Here is a 16754-nt window from a genome sequence, read left to right as displayed (position 1 = left end):
AAACAAAAGCATTCCTACAAAGTTCCAATTCAATTCTAGAAAAGGACAATTTGCGCAGAAGATTTGGAAAAGGTACCACAGAAAGCCAGCAACATTGGAAGAGAGTACAAAACATTGTACGCTCAGTGTATGTAACATACACCATAGGAATTCACCTTGCTGACAGTTCTGTCCAGTCCATCCGTGGTAACAGGTACATTTGTATCCGCCATCTTTGTTCCCACAGCGTCCATGTTGGCATGGCCGATGACTAACACACTCGTTAACGTCTGTTTGTGTGATTGAAAGAAACAATACGCTGTAGGTAATGAAACTAGTTAGTTATGAAACTAATTTAGATTAGATATATTCATATATAACATTATTCTTTTTAGTTAAAGAAACAGAACACTTTACTCTCTTTAACAACCGTTACACAAGAACACCTCACCTTGCTGACAGTTCTGTCCAGTCCATCCAGGTGAGCAGATACATTTGTATCCGCCATCTTTGTTCACACAGCGTCCATGTTGGCATGGTATCACGGCACACTCATCGATGTCTGTATGAATGAAGAAATGATAAAGGCAATGGAATCAAATGATGTAGCTTACTAATAGACAAATTAATGTCATACACATAAAATTAGAAAAAGGAACACTTTTCTGGCTGTGGCTACACCATAGACCTCACCTTGCTGACAATTTTGTCCAGTCCATCCGGGAAAGCAGGTACATTTGCAGCCGCCATCTATGTTAACACAGCGTCCGTTTTGACACGGTTTGTAAGTGCACTCATCTATGCCTGTGTGATAGAGAAAAAACAACACGTATTTGAATGAAATTCTCTCAAAAATGAGAAAATGAGGGTAGATACAAAGGAATGTGAAAAGGGAAGAAAATAGGGAAGGCTTTATTTCTTTTACTAGAAAAACAAAACACAATGCTTCATTATCTCCCTAATTACAGAGAACTCACCTTGCTGACAGTTCTGTCCAGTCCATCCAGGTGAGCAGGCACATTTGTATCCGCCATCTTTGTTCAAACAGCGTCCATACTGACATGGTTCACTGGCACACTCATTTATGTCTGTGAAATTGAAAAAAATATGATCAACGATTTTTTATGAATGCGCCTTAGACGTTATTAATATATTAACTAATTTACTCCAAGTTTCAATTGTGAAAGACTTCGTAAACTATTCAGTGAAAGAAGTTGAGTTATATCAGGCAAAAGAACAGCTGAAAACAAAAGTGATATCCCACACAGGAAACCATCATAGTTTCTAACAACAATGTGACCACTACAATAGACTTCACCTTGCTGACAGTTCTGTCCAGTCCATCCAGGTGAGCAGATACATTTGTATCCGCCATCTTTGTTCACACAGCGTCCATGTTGACATGGTTTGCTAGTACACTCATTTATGTCTGTGTGATAAAGAAAGAAAAATACGTATTTGATTTAAACTAATTCTCAAAATGTGTAAGAAATATATAAAGCATGTATATAGAAACAAAGCAATGTGAAAAGTAATAAAAAAGATAGGCTTCTTCCTTGAACTAGAAAAACAAAACATGCTACATGTACTTCATTATTCACACTATATAAAGATAAAGAACTCACCTTGCTGACAGTTCTGTCCAGTCCATCCAGGTGAGCAGGTACATTTGTATCCGCCATCTTTGGTCACACATTGTCCATACTGACATGGTTCACTGGCGCACTCGTTTAGCTCTGTGTGGAGTTGAAATAAATACTACATTTTTTCATAGAACAAATTCTTCATTCAGCCTAGTACAGCAAGCAACCAAAATTGAGTACTTTTAGAAATTAAAAAAAAAGAAGAAACACAGAAACATGAAGTGTACGTCATACAGCGGTTGTATTATGTACGTTGCTCACCCGTAGCAGTAGTAGGCAAAGATGTGACGGTTATTGGCAAGATCTCGGTGTTCACAGTGGAGCTCGGTCCCGTTGGTGCAGATAGCGAAATCCAGTTGTCGAAGTCGGAGCTGTTTTCCATGTACGAGTAGAATGTCGTCAACCATGGAGGACCTGGCGTTGTAGTCCTTGTTTCGGTCTCCGCGCTGTTTTGATTGCTGGTAGGATGCATAATGTCTGCCTTTGTACGCATACAAAAGAGTGAACAGACTTTTACATTGTTATCAAACCACCCTGATACTAATGTTATTCATAATCCTACTAGACTAATTTTGACTTGAAACTTTCTTTACAGAATGAACTCCTTCCACACTTCATCAAGCCTAAACACAACTACACTACAACATAATATATAAAATGACAAGATCCTGATCCAATAGGCTGAACATCGACGTGACAAGTTCTTATGCTACGTATACGGTCTGAATTGCGCCGGTGCCCGTCGGGGGTGTAGTCCCAGCTGGGCCCCGAAGCCTCAAATTTGTCCCGGTGGACTGCCGTGTACGAGGAGGGGGGGGGGGTTCCTCCCGGTGCTCGCACGATTACCTCACGGCGTCTATTTGTTACCGGGTCCCGCGCTGATTTTAAGGCTGGGTTGAAATAATTTAACTTCATTATTTCATTGCCCCAAAATAGCTCGGCAGCCACAGGGGGCCCCACGGGGCCACGTAGGGGTCACAGTCGAAAGTGCAACACAACAGCCCGTGAACTACCCTGCGGGGCCCCTTTTTCCAATTGGGACCGAAGCATACGTGGGTATGGCCTGACACTGTTGTGTGCGTGCGCAACGAGTCGTCCAAAACTAGCCTGTACTTACACAAGCTCTCGGCTGGAGGTTACTGACCCCCACCCAAGGGGATGAGGGTTACAGGACCGACTGGCCACTAGGAGCGCGATTCGCCAGGCTAGTCCAAAACGTGCTCCACTTGCGCGTATAATCACTTCCTGGCTCTCAAAGACAACATCATTGCACCCTCGCCGAACCATTCTTACGTATCCTATTACACCACCTTTCATATAGCTGCGGATGCACACCAAGATATACAAACAACAAACTGATTTCAATACCTCGGTTTTGACGTTCAATGATTGGCCCACCTTGCTTCCAGCTACGAGGCCAATGGTCAGGACTGCACCGGTGACAACTGACGCTAGGACCAGGAGCCCACAGCCCAGCGCGATCCAATGAGATTTGTTAGAATTCCACCAACCCCACACTTCGCTGGCTCGCTCTGAGGTATACAGATAAGGTAAACACGTTAAGCTCCTGTCACACATAGCCGATCAGGCCTCCCGACCTTCTCCAGACCATGGTTGGGAGTTAGTCGTGAGCAAGGTCGTTTGTGGTTGGGAGTTGGTCGTCAAGGCTGCTAGAATTGAAAATTGTCTGCGTCAGCCAATCATATATTTGAAAAAAAAAAATCAAAGTCGGGAAAGTCTTATTCTGCTTGGATGCGATCAGAGGAGCGAATTGGAGCTTGAATAGGAGGGATTCCAGGCTACTCCCAACACAGGGCCGACCTTGGTTGGGGAGTGGTCGGGAGCAAAGTCGTACGTGAGAAGGTCCCGATTGTGTGACAGGGGCTTAAGATACAGCATTTACACGTTGCTTAAGAAGTTCCAATCGTGTGGTACTATCTCTCTTCTTAGACAACCGACAATGAATTACAAGAACAGCCAACAACACTTTCATTTTGTTTGAATGGCCCCAGATAATCTCGCTTATCAGCTTCTCTCTTAAATGTCAAACTACCAACAAAGCAATAATATCAGACTTGGAAAAACCGCATGTATAAATTTAGAGGAATGACTTCTAACGTTATATAACGACAAAGGAATGCAATAAAGATTTTCAAAGATGCTTTGTACTTTGAACCCACTGTTATTGAGAGAATGACATTTCTGTTTCAGTCAACCAACCGCATTTTGCTGTGTTGACAAAGAATTGCAATAGACGTATTTACAAGTGCGATTATAAATATTCATTATCTCCATTGTATGTTCTTTGCTATCAGCATTCATTGGTCGGTAGGTATTGCGTAAACCATATACATTGCAGACGCCCTTTGTTGGGCTCGCACGTAGACGTTATGTATAATCCATTTTGACATATTTACTATAACGCATTTCCCGAACGTTCGTTGAATATCGTGCGTGTGTACATATAAGACATATAACAAAAGGTAATATCTTTTTCAACATAATAGCAATGCTTACATGTAGCTCTAGAGCAGGTAAGATATGTTTGAAATACTATTACCATATAGCCAAATGATGTGGACCAATGAGAAGTCTCCACTTTGCCATAACCACCATCATTGTTAGTCCATATTGACCACGTATAGATTTTTCCGCTTAAATCCAATATGGCGGTCAAGTGTACTAGAAGTAGACCTGGTACCTTCAACTTCACCAACGACTTAACAAATGCTTCAATGTGTGTAAGATTAAAAGAGTTATATGTTATACGGGACTTTTTTTCACTCATTTTTCACTTTGATATACGACAGTCGCTAAATGATAATTTTGCTAAATGGCTTGCTTCCCTTGTTCTATACTGTGTCATAAGGCATATTCTGTTCCTATTACAATGTTGTAAATCACCTCGCTCGCTTCGCCGAATCGGTGGGTTATTTTGGTGGTTATAGGAACCAGCCATGCGTTATTACACCGTATACACCAAAGGGAAGCGGGTCATTAACCCTGTAGTAACTGGACGTACCTCTAGCTTTGTAGCCAAAGCGCCGTTCCTCTTGCTCCTCGCGTTGTTTAGCATCGTTTGCTGTGTAGGACGTGTCGGTGTACTGCTCCCCTGGGCCGGTGAACCCCGCCCACACCACGTCTGCCGTGTGGAGAAGGTGACGTAGATATCCCTCAGGCACAGACCGAGGTAACCCAGTCGGGTCACGGGCCACCTCATCGTACTCGTGCCTCGGGGGTCGCTTTGTGTCCCTCGGCACGTTCACATCGTGGGGATTGTCGTACGCGTGCTTCGGAGGACGATTTGTGTCCCTCGGGACGTTCACATCCTCGGCATTTTCGTACGCGTACCCCGGAGGTAGCTTTATGTCCCTCGGGACGTTCACACCATCATTTTCGTACAGATGCCTCCGAGGTCGCTTTGTGTTCACACCGTCCACATCCTCATACACGTGTTCTTCATCGTCTTCCATTTCTGCTTCTAAGCAGCGGAAAACAATTCCATAACTATAAACAAATCTCATACGCTCTTTACCCTAGAATCGCACATCCTGAAAATAAGTTTCAAAGTAAGCTACACAAGTTCTACACATGTTTATTGCTATCAATATGTCCAGTGGCTGACTTCAAGCAAAAAAACAAGAACACAGCACACAGCGTTGTTATACATTAGAGATGGGGACGAAAATAACATACATGACAATACATAAAGGGAAAGGGAGAATATCAACTGTAATAAAGGTTAGTGTCTTTATACTTCAGCTAGTATTTGGTGAGTTGTTATCTCTAAATACAAGTGGAATATAGTTTTGGTAAATGCATGCTTAAGGATTATTCAGCAATACGCTAGCTACTTTTCCAAACGACTCTGTCCAACTATTTTCACGTTGAAAAAAACACACGATACAAATGAACTAGGAACCCATAAACTTGTTCTTCATCTTGTCGACACCCAGTCACACATACTCAATATCAGAAAAATCAATCCACCCACAAACCCGACAATACTATACCATTAGGCTCGCCCCAAAGGCGTTGCCAAAAACGGCATGGAAAAAACAACCTTCTTGGCGAATGTAATCAACAGGCAAGTGTTTCTCTGCGTATGCCACCCAATAGCGTCGCGCGAGGAAGTAAAAAGAGAAATTGACAAGTCTAAAAAGACGTAACGTTACAAATACGCAGTGTTCCTCCATGTAGAAGAAATGGTGGTAAAACAACCAGACATACCTTAAGCTCCCAGCATGTTGACAGCCATTGTTTTCATTCTGCTGGGTTGTGTAATATAGCCTTGTCATATGGATACCGCTGAGACTAATCTAAAGCTCATGAACATATGTATGCTGCTCATGTAAAGCGGGTTCACTAAGGAGGTTATAACCTCGGGAAGTTCACTCACCTCTCATTGGGCGTGTGTAATCTGTCCATATTCATGAATGGGACTGCTCATATTTAGGTTTTTATTCCGTGAGGGTCGGAAAAGACAAGCCTCCACCAGGCCTTCCTACGGGGTACAGATCGTAGAATTTGGCAAAAAAGGGGCATAATTGGCCAGCAGAGTCAGTCCGCGGTAAAGTGACATCCCGAAACGTGGCCGGTCAACCCCTTTCGTAGCCCCTAGCAAATCATACTCCCTATCATGCTTGGGTCACATTTTCAATCCGGGGCCCGGCCGGGCAGTGTTTGGGAACAAAAGGTATGATATAAAAGACAACAAAAAACACAAAACGTACCAAAAATTATTCAAGAGCATAGCTTGTGCATATTTATTGATATACATTTTAATTTTTCGTTTCCGCAAACAGCCCGGCCGGGTCCCGGCTGGGAAATGTGACCCAAGCATCAGCCAGCGTAGTCAGTCTAGTAGAGACAGACAGGAAAAGACATGTTCTAGACGTTTTAAAAAGTAATTCACTGATTGATAGTGATACTGCAAGACAATGTGTTCTAAACATCATTATCATTATCTTGGTCGATTGACGACGTACTAGTAGTCAGCAACTCAGGATCTTAGTCGTATGTTGGTGTATGTTGACACAAGTATGCGGTAAATACACTAATGAGTCTGTCACATGTTATTCATTGTCTCTTTGTTTTCACGACTTAAATATCAGTGCACGTTATGTGTGACCTAAAGTAGTCCCCTAATGATAATGATAATAACCTTTATTGTACATTCATGCCCTATCGGGCTAAGTACAGGCATACAGATATAAAATTCGTGGTAACGTACATATAATGACACTGACAAGACTTTTATGATTCGGTTGACGTCAGAATATCTCACCATCTTTTATTTTCCAACATATCCATTTCTGCTAACATTAACATGTTGAAAAGTACCTTTTCCTCATTTCAGTAGAGTGCAATAGCTTATATAGCCAGCTCAGCGAAATACATGAAAAACAACAAGATTATGCAATAAAAAACAATTCTAATGATTCTGTGTTGCATATGCTTCACACCGTTTGCAAGCAGCCAAGATGTCATGATGTCACAGATATGGGTGCTTTGATATTGTGTCAGTCCACCTCAGATCGAGAAGCGCGTTCCTCTATCGGTTCAGGCCCTGTCCGAGCTCGCTCTCCGGTTGGTCAAGATACTGTCCGAGCTCGCTCTCCGGTTGGTTCAGACCCTGTCCGAGCTCGCTCTCCGGTTGGTCAAGATACTGTCCGAGCTCGCTCTCCGGTTGGTTCAGACCCTGGCCGAGCTCGCTCTCCGGTTGGTTCAGACCCTGTCCGAGCTCGCTCTCCGGTTGGTTCAGACCCTGACCGACCTCGTTCCCCGGACCAGGGGAGTGTAGTCCTGATGAGAGGGATGAGAGTGACTGTTGTGCCTGTGGGGAGGAGGGGGAGGGGGGCGTCGCTGGGGTGGACCGCCACTGACAGGTCTAGTTTCCTTTCCAAGGCTCTGATACAACCGGTCACCGGCGTTAAACGGCGTTGTCAACTTGCTCGCGTGGGCATGGGGTACTTCATAGTCATTATCATCATCATCATCGTTTCCATAGTCATCAACATCCTCTAGCTGCGTCTCATTGCAAACTCGCAACATCTCATGTCCCTCTGGGTTTGTTGTAGTTTCGTGGGATGATTCAGAGCAACGTCTTCTGCAAATGCAGAAAACGGCGATACTGACAAGGAGGGTGCAAAATGAACCAATACCTGCTCCAATCAAACACCACGCGAGGTTTGACGGTAAGATCCCCAAGTAAGATGTCTTAGGAGATTCCTTGGGGACTTCGAAGAAAGCCAGATACCCTAGGCGTGAGTCCCGTCCCCCAGGGTTGATGGTTGTACATCCATACGTCCCACCGTCTTCACTACTCGCATCTGAGATGGTCAAAGTTCCCGTCCCTTTCATTTGGCGCCCGGCGTCTTCTTTGTTTCTCGCGCCCTCTGGCGACGCAGATGTTTCCCAAGAGATGGTCGGCTCAGGGAATCCTGTAGCGTTGCAAAACATCGTCACATTTCTGCCGTCTTGTTGAAGAACGAACGTAGCTATCCGCGGCGGAGTGCAGTTGAGATTTCCGACAGAAATCTTGTCGAGAAACTTGTGCTTTAAAACAAGCGGCGCGTCACACCGAATGTACGTTGCAAGAGGAATACAAGAGACTAACTTCCTAAGCCTACAGTCGCAACTAAAACGATTACCAGTTAGAGAATATACAATCCCCTCGCCGGTGAATATGATTGTCTGAGACAGATTACAAAACGAGTTTGGAAGCGTCTCCAAGTTGTTGTTACTCAGATCTAACTGTAGTGTACGATCACAAAAGAAGTCTTCGCAGAGCGGTTCTCCTCCAAGGGCATTTTCCTCCACATTCTCCAGACGCGCGTTACTAAGGTTACACACGCGAAGCGTTGAGAGTCCTTTCAGATTGAATGCAAAACTCTTCAACGTCGACAAAGGATTATAGCTAAGATCAACAGACATTATGTTGGGCATGTTGGTGAATGTTCCCGGTTCGATGACTTGTAAGGCGTTGTTGCGAAAGTCCAAGTGGCTGAGTCGTGGCAGCGTGAAAAAACTGCCGGGAGCGATTCTTCTCAACTTGCTGTCTCTGACGTAGAGCGACTGAATGTTTGCTGCTCCAGAGAACGTCTCAGGCCATATCTCAAGAAGCTCGGTACCAATAAGGTACAAGTCTTGTAACTGCGCCAGACCTTGGAAACTGCCGTTCAGTATGCGTTGTATAGGGTTTCCCGAGAGGTAGAGTGTCTGCAAGTTTGCCAATGGTGTAAAATAACCCACTTCTATATCAACGAGTAATCCGTTTGACAAATCCAGAGTTGTCAGCCTAGGAAGGCGAACAAACGACCCCTTTTCTATATCCCGTACTGCGTTGCTACTCAAAATCAGGCTGTCTAGACTCGGCATTCCTTCAAACATACCGGCTCGTACGGACGAGAGCTTGTTGTTACTTAGTCGCAGTTGTGTCAGACTACCCAGTGCAGAAAACGCGCCTTTTTCGACGTACGAGATACTGTTGTTACTGAGGTCCAGCGACAAAAGAGACGATAGACCGGGGAACTGGTTCTCCACAAGCCCCTGTATTTTGTTGTTGTTGAGCTGGAGGGTGATGGTATCGGGAGGGACTTGGTCTGGAACGTCTTTTACTCCCCTGTTGGAACAGTCGACGGTGTTGAAGCTGTCGCAGGCACAGCCCAGACCGACCCCCTCACTTGTGCAGGCGTGGAACGCCCAGGTAGAGCGGTCAACGGTGGACAACGTGAGAATGACCGTTACGATGGTGAATAGCCTGGCCATGGTGTCTGAAATTTAAAAAGAATGTCGACGTCGTTACAACGCTCGTTATATCTTAAACACCCATCTCAGTCCATGTGAAAATACAATTGAATCACTAGTCTTTAGGATAGCCCTACTTTCTCTATACTAGTATATACCCTGAGGGAAAACAGACTTTAGAAAATCTCTGACAATATTGAATTGATAAATGCCTTTATTGTGCATTTTTACCCAACCGAGCTTAGTACAGGTCACACCAAAAACAATATACATGTTGGCAAAAGTGTTGTAGTCAGGCATATAACGTCAAGTTAGTCTCAAGCTTCCTCTCGCTTCTTGATAATGGTGAAAATGTAGGAATTTATGGGTTTAACTATAGTCGGTTTGTCAAAACGCGTGAGGATTATAAATTTTTCAGTGCTACTCATATGTCTAATGTGAGAAGAATCTACTCTCTATATAAATATTATCCGTGACAAAATAATTACGGACTACTCCATTTTCGTCTGTGGAGGAAACCAAAGGGTGATTTCGGTAAGGGTATTGCATATATAATATTGTAAAGGTGATTTAGTGTGCTTTCGAGGCAGAGGTTACTGGGTAAAATATTAATTGTGACCGTCTTGCCATATGCCCCGTTTTTGCTCTACGATAATGATAAGAATATCACAATTTTCCCCAACAACCTCTGCTTGGAGAGTAATTTAGTGGGCTTTAAAAGCTGGCTCAGTAAGGATGTTCCACCCCAATGGAGAATCTGTATTCCTTTTCAGCAGTTTGACCTAGGGGCCAGTGGCACGTTGATTAATTTTACCTGGGGCTATTTCTTATACAAACAGCACATTCATAGCGTGGTAATTACCTGTGTGGAGGCAGGAAGGCAAGATTATGTGCAAATACTGCACACAACGGGCCGTACAGTGACTCACTTGTTTGCCATTTTCTTGCAATTGTCTTTTCTAGTCTTTTAGACAGTCATTTCGCAGTTGAAATGAAAATGATATTGGTCTTAAAGGGTGCGTTTGAATTTTGATTTGTGTGTGTCCTTTTATGTAACTCTACTCGAAAGTAAAGCACGCAAACATACACACACATATATACACACACATACACACGCATACACACACACACACACACATACACACACACACACTCACACACACATACATATACATACATACGAATGTACCACACATACACACACATATACATACGAAGGTACGCACGCACACACAAACACAAACCTGCGATTTGTGGTCATGCTAGACGTACTACAAAATACCAATCTGTGACGGCTTCCATTAAAGGTAGAATCCCATTGAAAGATCTAAAAATTTCTAGATTTCCCGTCAGTTTGAGATGATAGCCTTTTATATGTAAATATTCGGAGTTTATGACTGCTCATTGTTGGAGGTGATTTTCGAGACTTAAAAGGTAAATAAGTTCTATAATAGCTAGCCTTCTTGTAAGTATTTCTAAACCGGGTCGTGTTAGGTACCTCAAACTGATAGAACATCCGCGGACACGTGGAGGACCCAGCCAAGTTACAGTATAGTTACAGAAATATGAGACGATATCTCCCCTGCACTGTAAAACTCAACAAAGAAGGAAAAGTGGGTACTTACGTTTACCTCGACCGCAGACACGAACTCTAAATCTCGACTAAGAGACGCCAGTAGAAACCTGTCTGACAAGGTGACGCCCCTTTGTCATTTCCGGTCACGCCAAACGTTTAACGTCACTTCCGTCAATGATGACAGAACGAGTAGCAATTGGTGTTGCCCCCCTCGCGGGGGCAAAAAGGTATATAGAATTTCTTTTGTTAGCTCTTTTGAAACAAATATCATATGGATCCACCCACAGCTTCTCGAGTTACCGGATGTCACACACACACACACACACACACACACACACACACACACACACACACACACACACACACACACACACACACACACACACACACACAAACACACGGCAACTAAAACATCTGTCTTCTTTGCGATGGTAGTTGAATCTATTTCGCCCTCGTGGGAAGTTACAGATTTCGAAGTATGTACGGAATGACTCACGCCCCCGACCGCTGTACAATTCTAAAGACTACTTGATTAATCTCTGAATAGCTGCAGGTATTACAGAGAAACTACGATGGTCTTCAAGATCTCCTATCTCGGACAAAGGAGCGTCTTTGCTCTCGCTTCGATTGATTCTACTTGATGTTACAAAAATGCGAATGGGCTTTTCTATGCAAAAATAATGTGAACTTTCCCATTCCCGTGAAATATATGAGGTAACTATCAATTTAACATAGACATTCGTATAACAACATAACTTAAAAGTGTTGTATCATTCTATTAACTACATTGCTGATTTACATAAGCTGCATAGCTTTTAGGAATCAACGCGCATGTGGCACCTTAGCCTAGTTGTTAACTATCACAGGTACTTTATATTTCTACATCTGTTGGTCAGTATCACTTATGTACTAGCTATCCATTGTATCTTACATACTTATCTATATCTGCATCTGTACAAAGCCGGTATAACCGCCCTTCGGCGTAACACATGTACACCACCAAAGTCATGTATGACATATTCGTAACCGAAGTAAGGTTGTGTGAGAAAGGTGTCATTCTAATAAAAATGTACCAGGTAATTGGACGCACATAAGTACAGGTTGTGGGAGACAGGCAGCGGTATTTAGACTACACTTGAAGACATGTAAATGTTACCCGCCAGTAGCTCGGGAACTCCTATTGTCGCAATCAATATAATCCCAAGTGATCAATCCGAGAGTCCATTGCCCGCCATCATGTATATTGTGCTATTCGACGTTACATAAGGATTGAGCTGACCTCAATTGATATAACATGCATGGTAGCGATCTCCTTGTGTTGAAACGAAAAGCTAGGGTAAAAACACTCCACAACCACACATCCACTATCGAGCAACCGCATGTACACAACAGTCAGCACATGTAAGCGTGTTCGTTTATTTGTTTATTCGTTTGGCATGCACGTACAATGTATTTACATGCCAGGGTTGCCCAACTAGCTTAAGCTTAGGATGTAAGCTTAGGGCGCTTGTCTGTATTATACCTTTATAACATATCCACTCTCCACCGAAATGGAATATATTCTCGTCTTGGACTTGGTAAAAATGCTGTGCCATGGTGTCATGTGTCCCGTGCGTGGTTCTGGGTGGAGACGCGATGTGCAGTGCTCAACACATAGTGCGGGGAACGAACGTCTCCGGTGGAAGTGTTCAGCGTGGCTCGTTTTCACCGCCGTCCCGTCGCTTACCCTGCGCTGCCAACCTGTCTTGGGAGGCGATTTCTTTTCCAGGTTGCTGTCGAAAGCACTTTCTGGTTCAAACTTGGACGGCAGTTGTATCTTCTGCTCTGTCGGTTGTACAGAAGAATTGTTTACATCGAGAACGGGTGTCACAATAGTGGGGAAGAGTCTCTGACGGAGAAGTGTGGACGCCTTTCTTATGGCTTCATTCCTCGTTTCTACTATCTGCAACTGGCTAGTTGTCTTGTCCACGGCAGGTTCATCACCTTCTACGACTGTTTGAAGTTCTTCTCGATCCTGGGAAAGTTGGATGGCAGGAAAAGTGTGCCTCCGCCTATGGAGACCTTTGCTGGATAATACATAGTCTTTGTGCCGCTGCAGTTGCCGTAAAGACTCCACGGGAACCGACAACCTTCTGCGAGTTGTCATAGTTTCTACTTCCTCTTCTTCCGCGATTTCCCTAAGTTCGTGCCGTTCCTTGTCACGAGGTTGGATAGCGGGAAGACTGTGTCTGCGTCTTTGCACGAGTTTACAGGTCTTTGCACCCTTTTTCTGGTGCTGCAGTTGAGGCAGCGACTCTGCTGTACAGACAGGAACCGAGAATCTTCTTTGTGTAATTTTGGTGGTTCTTCCGAGTCTGCCCTCCGATTGTAAGTCTTTCTTTGCAGGATCGGCTTGGTCACAGTCATCAGCTTCATGGCACGTGGAGACATTTTCTTTGTCTTGAGTTTTCTTGTCACCGCCTTCTTCTGAGCAGCCATCTGATGAAGTGGTTAACTTCGTTGACGAGGGCTTTAGTGGTAAGGCGCTGCTGCGGGCTTTTCGTCGGACAAGTTTTCGTCTACTTGAAAGGCTAATGGCTTTGTCCATGTTTTTTCGAAGGTTCCGAAAATGGCACAGAAGCAGGAACTGCTCGGATCTGCAGAAAGAGAGAATAGATAACTTTCCAAAGATACAAATTCAGTCGGGTCAGAGAGGACTGTGAACTGCTATGATAACTCGAATGCGCATCACATGTCTCCCCACTCGTAGGTCACTCCAACCCAAACCGGAGCTTCAAATAGGAACAAACAAGAAAATTATGCACGATAATTGCGTATCTAGAGACAATACCGGTCACGACAAAAGATGAAATTGCGCTCTTGGGGATATCGACAGGTGTTAATAGTATGTCATTGATGATAAAGTAGCTAGGTACGGGAAATTGCCTCGTGCGTCAGACCACCGTGACGTGGACTTCATCATCCAGTGCTCTACGCAAGAGAGGCTGTATTATTTCAGACACAGATGTTTATGCTTTTTATCAAACTTTGACTACATCATAGCGCAGATATTAGACAAGTTACTGTATAGACCTATTTAGTAATTTTTCACACATTGTATCCCTAACAATTTCTGTACAATAAAGTTTGAGTTGAGTTGCATACTGGTGGCAGCGGTGCACACACGTGGATTTGACTCACGCGGAGAAGCCCAGTGGCTACTCCATTTTAACAAGCCGCTGACCAAGTGTACTCCTACTTCTACGAACATTCTAGTATTCAATTCTGCTACATGTACAACTCAGGGCCCTCCAAGCAAACGTTATGCATTCTTTTGCAACCTCCGAGTATCTTTTTACCGTAGTTTATAGGTCAAACTGGGCGAGAGCCTTCAATGAAAATATTTTCCACAAAGTCTCGCCAAACAACTGTTTGCGAAATTCTACAAACGTCATTATGTCCAGCTCCTCGTCGTCTTTGTATCCTCCAGATTTCTAGACCATCCCCTATCCTCGTACGCGTATTCTATGGGTGTCGTCCTTCCACTGCATACATACAGACTATTGTATCTAAGTACCTTACCATGTTCACCAATAACAAGCGTGCTCCAAAGTGTAGAGAAAACGATGGACGGATGGTAAATCATTGTCGATTGTGTCGTTTCTTTGTCATTTGAAAATTACTTTGGAATCTTTGAAATCAAGCATGACTTTGTTACATGTGTAAAATAGATCAGAACAAGCTACTAGGAGACCCAGACCTACACCACTTATTTCTTACATCACAAGCTATCTGCTACAATAAAAATGAAGACCATAGCACGCACAGGTCAAAAGATATAAAAAAATGCTGCAGTACCAAGGTCACATACCATGGCCAGGGGCCCAAAATCGTCCTTGAACTTTGTCTCCGCAACACCTTTCCACATACCAAATATCATCGTAATCCATACAGAGGTTCTTGATTTAGGCTGATTACAATAGTCCGGAAACACGAACACACAGACAAGCCAAAATCAATATCTCCATTTTTTCATGGAGATAATTACAACCGCGTATTGTAGAGGTCTATCTTATAGTTTTTACCTTTACCCAGCTACTGTCCTATCCTCGGCCCTCTATTCTCATGTGTTTGATGGGAGGGGACCATGCATAGTAGCTTCTAGCACCAGCTGATCCCAATGTTTCTGGGTTTAAGCAATGCCCAATCGGTCAGTGGTTTGCTGATTTGCGTGCATGCTTGCACGTTTATCAATGCACTGAAACAGTAACGAATGGTTTTTACCTGATTTCGTGGTCGACCCTTCGTGTCTGCTGCTCTAATTCGCCCACCTGGCACTGCAGATGCCGCGTGCTAGTCCGAGTCTTCTGGCGAAAAAAACGCGCTTCTCTCTCCTGAAGGCTCGGACAGACCTCGCCTGCTTCCCGAGACATCTTCAACCCGAGTGTCTGTGCTCTCACCCTGTCAGGTCTACTTGAGTACTTATAGTCCGATTTTAACAACAAAGAGGTGTTTCTATTGATCTGTGGAATGACACGCAATAAAATACAATTTCATTTTCATCTCGTAAATTCACTGAGTAATTTGGGTTATTAGTGTCTTATTGGACAACACCTGATCTTTAGCATATTTTTCCTTCTTTGGCGGGCTAAAAATTAGCCTCCGTTGCAGGCTATTTGTCCGGCGGCGTTTATTCAATGGCGGCGCTGATTCGCGATTTTCAACATATATATCTGGCCCAGCTTTAGCATGGATGCCAGACTCCCAATGTCTAAGATATCGATATTGTATCGCAACACCACGATAGATATTTTAGAGAATGGGGGTCTGGCATCCAGGCTAGCCATGTTTCTTTTGCTGGAGAAATCATAATAGACCCCTTTCCAAATACCGCGGCCATTTTGAATCCAGCGCGGGCGCGCGTGGTTCGAGCGCGGGAAAAGTAAACACCCGGTAACCCCATGGCCGCGGTAAGAGCGTCCCCAATAGAAACCAGCGTTGAGTCATCTTCTGCGGCGAAATGTTCTCTTCCTCGTTTAAATCCATCGATATATTTGCATGGCACAAGTAGATAGTATTGTTGTGGACACTTGGACTCGATGTCGGCTAGTAAAATTGTGAATTTCTGCTCCTTTTCCACAGTTCCTGCCGGGCTGTTGAGCGCGCGCTACAGCGATAGAATGCTGATATGTTTACACCGCATGCTTGTAGTTTCCCTGATAATGTTAGCTTAAGTCGAGAAAAAATCCCACAAAACATACACTTTTCGGGCCGAGATCCTTGTAGCTACGTTTAGGTATGAATATAACTGAGCCTGGCTGTCGTGACAATGACAACATCGTCTTGAAATTACGTGAGTTTGGGGGTGGGTCGTGTTTTCTGTGCAGCGTAACATCGACTTCGCTCCGCAATACTTTATATTTCCGCCAAATGAAATCCTACAAAAACGTTAAAGTATAGGCTTGAGCTCAATGTTCTCAAATTTGGCAGAATTTCGGCGGCTTTTTTGACGATCTTTTCGGATGCCAAGAATTTAGTCTTGAGGACTCTAAGTACGTGAGTGAAGGTGTGTTTTCCACTGTATGTGGCGTTTCTTTAAATCATTTTGCGCGGCAATATTTAAGATATCTGTTGGCCGGATGGAACCGTACCAAAGAAAGTTAGATAATATTGGCTTGAGGACTGAAGGACCATAGGCCGATATTTTTCTTTTTTGTGGGGTTTCATACTGCGGAAATCTAAGATATTTCCGCGAAATGTGATGTAATAAAACGCTACAAAGAAAACACGTCCCCTGCTTCACTCACGAACTTTCTCACGCTAATCTT

General features: G+C 43.8%; 2 protein-coding genes across 2 annotated transcripts; both read right to left on the bottom strand.

The window, feature by feature from the left end:
* Nucleotides 1-6895: 6895 nt before the first annotated feature.
* LOC136441740 (leucine-rich repeat and immunoglobulin-like domain-containing nogo receptor-interacting protein 3) lies at nucleotides 6896-11074 on the bottom strand. Its single transcript, XM_066438192.1, has 2 exons — nucleotides 10997-11074; nucleotides 6896-9397 (listed from the first exon to the last, which is right to left on the bottom strand). Exon 2 carries the CDS (start codon nucleotides 9390-9392, stop codon nucleotides 7383-7385), a length of 2010 nt encoding a protein of 669 aa, XP_066294289.1. The 5' UTR covers nucleotides 9393-9397; nucleotides 10997-11074; the 3' UTR covers nucleotides 6896-7382.
* Nucleotides 11075-11366: 292 nt separating this feature from the next.
* Nucleotides 11367-15370, bottom strand: LOC136441730 (uncharacterized). Its single transcript, XM_066438181.1, has 2 exons — nucleotides 15211-15370; nucleotides 11367-13583 (listed from the first exon to the last, which is right to left on the bottom strand). Exons 1-2 carry the CDS (start codon nucleotides 15357-15359, stop codon nucleotides 12464-12466), a joined length of 1269 nt encoding a protein of 422 aa, XP_066294278.1. The 5' UTR covers nucleotides 15360-15370; the 3' UTR covers nucleotides 11367-12463.
* Nucleotides 15371-16754: the final 1384 nt, after the last annotated feature.

The sequence above is a fragment of the Branchiostoma lanceolatum genome, chromosome 1, assembly GCF_035083965.1.
Source record: "Branchiostoma lanceolatum isolate klBraLanc5 chromosome 1, klBraLanc5.hap2, whole genome shotgun sequence".
Classification (NCBI taxonomy): Eukaryota; Metazoa; Chordata; class Leptocardii; order Amphioxiformes; family Branchiostomatidae; genus Branchiostoma; species Branchiostoma lanceolatum.
This window is presented reverse-complemented; position numbering and strand designations above follow the sequence as displayed.

Excerpts from the sequence above, each read along its gene's own strand:
- LOC136441740 (XM_066438192.1), bottom strand. The coding sequence starts at position 9,392 with ATGGCCAGGCTATTCACCATCGTAACGGTCATTCTCACGTTGTCCACC.
- LOC136441730 (XM_066438181.1), bottom strand. The coding sequence starts at position 15,359 with ATGTCTCGGGAAGCAGGCGAGGTCTGTCCGAGCCTTCAGGAGAGAGAA. Across the intron at positions 13,584-15,210 it reads AGGGTCGACCACGAAATCAG|ATCCGAGCAGTTCCTGCTTC; the intron begins GTAAAAACCATT and ends CTCTTTCTGCAG.